This window comes from Monopterus albus, unplaced genomic scaffold (assembly GCF_001952655.1).
Source record: "Monopterus albus unplaced genomic scaffold, M_albus_1.0 scaffold192.1, whole genome shotgun sequence".
Lineage (NCBI taxonomy): Eukaryota > Metazoa > Chordata > Actinopteri > Synbranchiformes > Synbranchidae > Monopterus > Monopterus albus.
Window position 1 is genome coordinate 607356 of NW_018128072.1, and position 7445 is coordinate 614800.

A 7445-nucleotide genomic window follows, 5' to 3' on the forward strand; every position below is an offset into this window, starting at 1 on the left:
CTAATTCCTTTGATATGGAAAGTGACAGACATCCCTAATATTTACTAACTCAGTGTTCTTTCAGTGTGGACTAGACTACGAGTTCGATTTTTTAAGCAATCACTACATAAGTATGAGCAAAGGGAAAAAAAACAGATCCCTAATTTAAACAAAATCATATGTTGTTGGAATTTAGTGACCTAAGTGTGTGAGATTCAGCACATCAACAGGCTCAAATAATTATAGCATGCAAAGAAAAGCACGGCTCTTCAATGGAATAGTGTGTGGCTGGCTCATTAAGGAGCCAAAACCCTGCTAATGTGGTCAGTAATACTGGACCGAGTCTGTCTTATGCAACCGTTTGGTACATTTAGAAAAAACAGAAAACCTTAAAAGTGTTGTCTTACAACACTTGAGACTCAAACAAGTGAGTGGGAGCTGGTGGAAAAATGCTGCTCTCCTTTTCCTCCTCCCCTTCATTCTTCCTGTTTGCCACAAGATGGAGCCGCATACAGTTCACATTTATTTATTCCATTTTAAAACATCAGTAAAAGAGTAAAAGTGCAAAGCCTTTTAGTAATAAGTTAACCTTTATGAGTATACCTACAGTAATTCCCTTTGAATTGTATCATACATGATCCAAACTGAGTGAATGTGTTAATCTGTGCCCAACAGATTACTCATTACTTAAAAAAAGATTCTAATAGATGAATCAAAGCTTTCCTGTCATCCAGTCAGTCTTCACTGCTTCCATTTAAAGTCCCAAGCAGCTAACAAAACTGATTTATGCTTTCACTTTCCCTTCTTTTCAGCTCCCTTTGCCTCCTCCTCCTTCCCCCTTGTCACTGGCTGAGACTCCTCTCCCCTCCTCGGACGGCTGTCATTAAATGACTCTTGTAGGTCTTGCTGAGTCCAGTCATCCAGAACTTGAGCAGCCTGACATTGTCTTCTTCGCCGGGCCCCGTGGCCCCAAGGAGGGCCAGAACCTTCTGGGTGTCCTCCCTCCCTCGCCCGTCCACTTTGGAGAACTTGAACAGCACTTTGACTTTACTGCAAGAGCAAGAATGAGCCATGAGCAGGCTTTCACATGCAAAATTATGAAATCTTACTTAAACCCAAGTAGTCTTCATTAAGAATGGGTAAATGTTCCTCACTTCATCCACTCTTCCTTCAAACACAGCAGGCAGTGAGACACGACATCCACAGACAAGTTCTCATTAGACAGAGCCACCTCAAGCTTGTTCAGTAGCGTGGGACCTGGATAAAAAAAAAAGGACAAAGATGCAGCCAATCAGCTGTTTGAAAATTCAGCCATATGACCTTTATTCTACAGTTCAGCCTTTTTTCCAGAGTTAACCTTTACATATCCCTGACAACTTAAAACCTCTAATAACAAGGTCTTTCTTTTGGTCCCTTTAATCCATGTTTATGTCTAAACCCTGCTGATAACATAGTTTTGAATGAAAAGTCAATAGAAAGGTCCACAGTTCAGTAGAACACATCAATACCGTCTGATGTGGATCCAGATCCTGGAATTTTTTTAACACTGTGGAATGAGACATGTCTTTCACTTTCACTACTGCTCTTAAATGAAAAAGAAATCTGGCTCCAATAACCTATCACTATGCATATTCTGATGCAGATTTAGACAGAATGATGATCAAGAATCCCCAAACATTTTCTGTTATTAAGGAAAATTAAAAAGTCAGCACAGGGTTGTCTAAAGTATGTACACTGAACTATGTATTTTTTGACATTCAAAGTGGCAACAGACTTACAAAGTAATTATAAATTCAGGTATGGACACTCACCTCTGTCTGTGGGCTGTGTGTTGGCACTGCTGATGCTGAACTGGTAAAGTGAGCAGATATCGTCATCACCTACCCCTGAGATCGGACAGCTTCTCTCCGAAGCGCTGATGTCCACCAGCACTGAAAACTCTACAGGACAAACAAAGGGAGGATCAAATCAACACAATATGAACTGCATGCACAAGACTATAATTTGACAGAAGATGTTTGAGGTTTGGAATTGTCATCTACCACAGCATGAACTGAGATGTTCTTGTACCTGAGGAGCTGACGTGAGTCGGAATGGGCACATCTGGGCTCAGACCCAGGAAGTTGCATTTGTAGGCCTCCTCATACTGTGCACTGTATGGCACAGATCGTACGCAGCCGACTGGGAGCAGAGACTGATGAGGGAAAGGAAAAATATTCACATCATAAACATGGTTGGCTAAGTCAGCATGTTAATGGCTCTGCTCAACCACTCAGCTAATCTGGCTAATAGGTCTTTTTGCACCAAAGACAATTCTATATGTCACAGTTGGAAGTAATAAAATTCATGATGGGTGAATTCCATTTAGCTGCTTCAGGTTCAGGGTTCTGGTGGTGCACTCTCTGGCTCAATGACATATTGTCATGGCTTACTGGGTCAACAGCTCTACACAACACAGCAAGTGTTAATGTTATAAGTAACACCTGTGCTTTTCTTCCTGCCACAAGTAAAAATGTCTTCTGGGAAACAACAGAAAACACGCAACAGTGAAATTAAAACAGTTTCAATTATAATAAACAATATTTAAAACTATATCAAAATGATCACAAAAATAAGACATCTTTCATCACTAAAAAGGAACAATACTGTATAATGAAAACATGTACATGCTCTGTTTCAGAAATACCTGAAGCACAGTAATCGGTTCACATCATAATGGTTATAACTTGTATTTGTAATCTTTAATGAAGTGCATTTCACAAGTAATCTGTCCAATTCTGACAACATTAAACAGGTGTGCTTAGTGTTAGATAATCATAACTGTAGGTGTGTAAGTCTAAAACAAACACTTTAGCTTTACATGCTAATGCTACCAGAGGGAAGAATGCCACTGTATCAGACTTTTAACTGCTGAGAGCTCCTCCGTGGCTGGCTGTTTGAAACAACTATTCACGTAAAAAACAAAAAAAAAGCTTCTTAAAACATCTGCTAGGTGGCAGGTTGTAATAATTTATGGACCATATTTAGACAACACTGTGGAGAGAGCTGGAATATCAACACAAGGGCAGTAAATGGCAGAGAGAGACACCATATCCTGTCCCACTTTCATTTCAATGTTTACAGTCTTAGCTAGTGCACCTTTAACTAATAAAATGTTATTATACTGTGGCTAAATTAACAAGGACCCTAACAGGTTTTATCACTTGGCCTAATTCATATTTAGCAGCATCATAATGACACTGTCTCTCCTAATGAGGCATGCACAGACATAGCAGTAGTGTAGAGTACCTTAAGCACTGTAAATGCTGACTGGATGAGCCTGGGGTCTGCACCTCTCCATATGACCTGATTTCCCATGAGCACGTGCCAAGCTAGCTGACGAAACTCAGCAGTCCCAAGGACCTGCAGAACAAACCAATGGATATTAACTGCTTGAACCATCATTAACTAAAATGTATCAGATTCACATCATCCATCATCTATACCTCTTATTCCTGGTGGGGGGGTATTTAAATAATATTTTTCCTTATCTTTTTCCCATGTTCTGACAGCTTACACGGTTAGTTTCCTGTAATTATGCACAACAAAATGACAAGCTAAAAAAGTACTTACCTGTCTCAAGTGCCTCAGCGACGTAAATTTTGGACCAGGTAATTCATCTACTTTTGCATCATCACACAGGAAGTCATGGCCCAGCTGGCTCCCTGATCGATGCTGTTGTGATTTTGAACCACCTCCTTCTGCCCCCTCCCAGCAGCTCATTTCTTCCTCTTGCTCTTTTAGAAACACAAAAGGACATAAGAAACAGAAGTAGAGAGTGACCAAAGGCTTTCAAGCCAACGCACGTTATGAAAGCGGGGGAATTCCACTGGAAATTATTACTAGTGCTTGAATCTATAGTAGGCTCTATATATAGTGTGTGATGTGTACAAGATGCTACTCACCTATTTCCAAAACAAATAATACATACTGTACAACCTCATTTATTATCTATGACTAATTTCATACCTATGCTAACAGACTGCTGCTAATATGAACTAGCACATGATGGAACAGCCTCCCCCACAGTACCAGGTTGGCTGAGTCTGAGTATTTAAAAAGTTTAATTATATTAAAAACCTATTTCTATGAATAGATTTAAACATTTTTAATACCAGTTTTTCTTAATCATAATTTCTTTAAATTAGGTTTTGTATATTTAATGTGTACTAAACTCAAATAACCTTCCTTAACATGAGCCATGCTGGACTGGGAAAGGTCTCTATAAATCTGCATCAGTTGTAAAATCTTAACTAAAAATTGAGTAGGGTGGCACAATAGTACAGTGGTTAGCACTGTCACCCCACAGCAAGAAAGTCCAGGTTTCAAACCTCATGGGTGACCTTTCCATGTGGAGCTTGCATGTTCTCTTTATGCCTGAGTGGGATATCACCCAGTACTCTGGCTTTCTCCCACAGGCCAAAGCCATGCAGGCTAGGATAAGACTCCAAACTGTCTGTAGGTGTAAGTGATTGTCTGTGTGTCAGCCCTGTCATAGACTGGCGACCTGTCCAGGGTGTGCCCAGCCTCTCACCCAGTGTCAACTGGGATTGGCTCCAGCACTGCTGCGACCCTCTACAGGATAATCAGTACAGATAATGGCTGGATGGATAAAAGTGTAAATCCTTTCTGGAAAGGCAGTGCATTTGAATCACTCTGTTTGAATCATATGAATCACTGTTTTTCTGACCACAGGTGAATCACTCTGTTTGAATAATATGAATCACTGTTTTTCTGACCACAGTGTCTCCACATTCTGGCCACAGAATCTGAGTGAATCATACTTTCACAGAAGAATGATAAATAAATCCACAGTGAACACTGTACAAACGCATGACATCTGCTTATATCACTCTAACAAAAAAAAACGTACTCACTTAAAGAACAATGGGCCTCATTCACAAACAATGCGTAGGCACAAATCTGTGCTTAAACTATGTGTATGAACATGTTATGCACAAATTCAGGATAAGTCATTATTACCTAAAGTTGTTCTTACTCTGCAAACAAATTTACAGCTGCCACAGACCATGTATATGAACAAATGATCAAGGCCTGGCTGTCTCAGAAAATGTAAACACACATTTTAAGTAAAACTGCATTCATTAAAAAGACTTTTATAGTTAATATAATCAATATAATATAAAGCTTTAACCATTTATTTACAAATGTGCTAACAAAATGTATTCCCTTTCATTCTTATCCATCACAGTTATAATTAAAATATTCAACTATTCTAGTCCCATTGTATTGTTTTTATTGACTTGGCTCATAATGATCAAATGCTCTTACCAATTTCTAGTGCCATAACACTATGCATATGTAGCCAGTGTTAACTGTTAGCCATCTGATTAATGTGCAGTCTATTAAAAGGCATGCCATATCCAATTTAACTCCACGAAAGAGGTAAGATGGCATATGGAGCGTTTCTAGAAGATACTACAGCCTATTCCTTTAGTAGAGAGTGCATCTCCAGAACTGACAAAACACGTTTGAAGAGAGTGACAAATGGCTTATCAGCCGTTACCATAAGTTTAGATGTAGCTATGCTATTCCCTGGGATGGCAAGTCATCTGACACACCGCTCTCACCCTCCTCAGATTCAAGTCCTGTCATGTCCTGCTTCTCTCTCGCAACTTCACCACTTTCTCCACGAGACACTCCTAAGCAAGAGTATTTATTATATAAAGAAACTGGGGTGCGGCAGTATGCTTACTGTGAACTGCGGGCACACACCTGTCATTTTAAAATGATTCTGATTTACTGACTTACACATGGTGCTAAGAACAAAATTAGCTAGTGCAGACGTTTCATTAATCTGATGGTAATTTTGCGTGAGCATTTATGTTGTACGCAAGGTAAGAACATCTCAGTGCACATATTAGTGAATGAGGCCCAGTGTGTCTACCTGTCTGTCTTTCAATGAGCACCAGCGTGTCTTCAGTGGGGGCCCCCTCAAGCAGCTTCTCTGTCAGACGACTACCACAGGCCTTCAGCAACCTGGAAATGAGGTGGAAAAACACATCAGCATGTTCAGGTGAGTGATAATAAATCAGTCACATGAAAAAGGTCCAGCATCTTATTCTATATGCTGTATCAGAATGTGACTGACAACATATCGACTCACCAACTAAAGGAGGAGTGCAAGCTGGCCCAAAGGTTGGGATGCTGAGTAAGAGAAGTTAGTGACCGGGCTGCATTGCCACTCCGTTGATGTGGGAAAACTGCAGGTGAAAACGCACTGTTCATCCTCACAGCTCGCTGGGGGCAAACTCCTTGTTCTCTGTCAAACACCTGGTGGAGAGTACAGTACCATGAAATCAGGTACATATTTGAGTAAACTGAGTAAAGGCATGTAGTGTCCATATGTGTGCCCTACCTTGAGGGCAGTGCTTTGCAGGCTCTGTATAGTGAGACTAAGGTGGCGTAATAGGAAAGGCCAGGAGTTGATTAGGTAGATCCTGTCCATGGCAACTATGACAACACTGTACCAGCGCTGAAAACCCCTGGCCAGGCTGTCTTTGATAAAGAAGGTGTGTGAGAACACAAAACCGTGCTGCTCATCTCCAAAGAAAATTGGCCCTTCACGCCCTTGACATACCTGACAAACCAGAAACAGACAAAAGAAAGGAGGACGCATATAATAATAAGAAGAAAATGGATTTGTTTATTTAGTGCAAGATATGTTGACACGTTCACACACATCACTGTTTACCTCACAGCTGAGGCTCCGTACACAGGCCTGGCGGACCACGCTGAAAAGCTGTGGCTGTCTGGGATGCTGATGGCTCAGGAAGCGTATGCCTGTTTCATCGTCAATACTTACAAAGCCTGGGTGAGATGCAGGGAGAGATCGACAACCCTACAAGGCAAGGAGAAGAGGAAAATGAGCACTTTGAGACAGGTGACAGGACTATGGATTTGTCTACATACAGTGAGGAACAGAAGTATTTGAACACCCTGTGATTTTGCAAGTTCTCCCACTTATAAATCATGGAGGGGTCTGAAATTCACATTGTAGCTGCATTCCCACTCTGAGAGACAGAATTAAAAAATATTCAGGAAATCACATTGTATGATTTTTAAAGAATTTATTTGTCTTGCACTGCTGAACATAAGTATTTGAACACCTGAGAAACAGCAAGAATTCTGGCTCTCAAAGACCGGTTACTGTGACTTGAAAAAGTCCACCTCTACTCCACTCATTAATCTAAAGTAGTAGCACCTGTCTGAGCTCTTTAAAGACACCTGTCCACCCCACAGTCAGTCAGACGCCAACTACTACCATGGGCAAGACCAAAGAGCTGTCAAAAGACACCAGAGACAAAATTGTGGACCTCCACAAGGCTATGGGGCAATTGCCAAGCAGCTTGGTGAAAATAGATCAACTGTTGGAGCAATTGTTAGAAAATGGAAGAGGCTAAAGA

The 7445-nt window shown here is 40.8% G+C and overlaps 1 protein-coding gene across 2 annotated transcripts in view; it reads right to left on the minus strand.

The window, feature by feature from the left end:
• Nucleotides 1–490: 490 nt before the first annotated feature.
• flcn (folliculin) overlaps nt 491–7445 on the minus strand; it is an 8758-nt gene continuing 1803 nt past the window's right edge. For both annotated transcript variants that reach the window (XM_020617663.1, XM_020617662.1), the window contains exons 3-12: nt 6734–6880; nt 6398–6619; nt 6146–6312; nt 5927–6018; nt 3592–3755; nt 3268–3381; nt 2050–2173; nt 1791–1919; nt 1134–1236; nt 491–1029 (exon numbers count right to left, since the gene is read on the minus strand). In XM_020617663.1, coding sequence (XP_020473319.1) covers nt 822–1029; nt 1134–1236; nt 1791–1919; nt 2050–2173; nt 3268–3381; nt 3592–3755; nt 5927–6018; nt 6146–6312; nt 6398–6619; nt 6734–6880 — 1470 coding nt within the window. In that variant the 3' untranslated portion in view covers nt 491–821. The remainder of the gene's footprint in view (nt 1030–1133; nt 1237–1790; nt 1920–2049; nt 2174–3267; nt 3382–3591; nt 3756–5926; nt 6019–6145; nt 6313–6397; nt 6620–6733; nt 6881–7445) is intronic.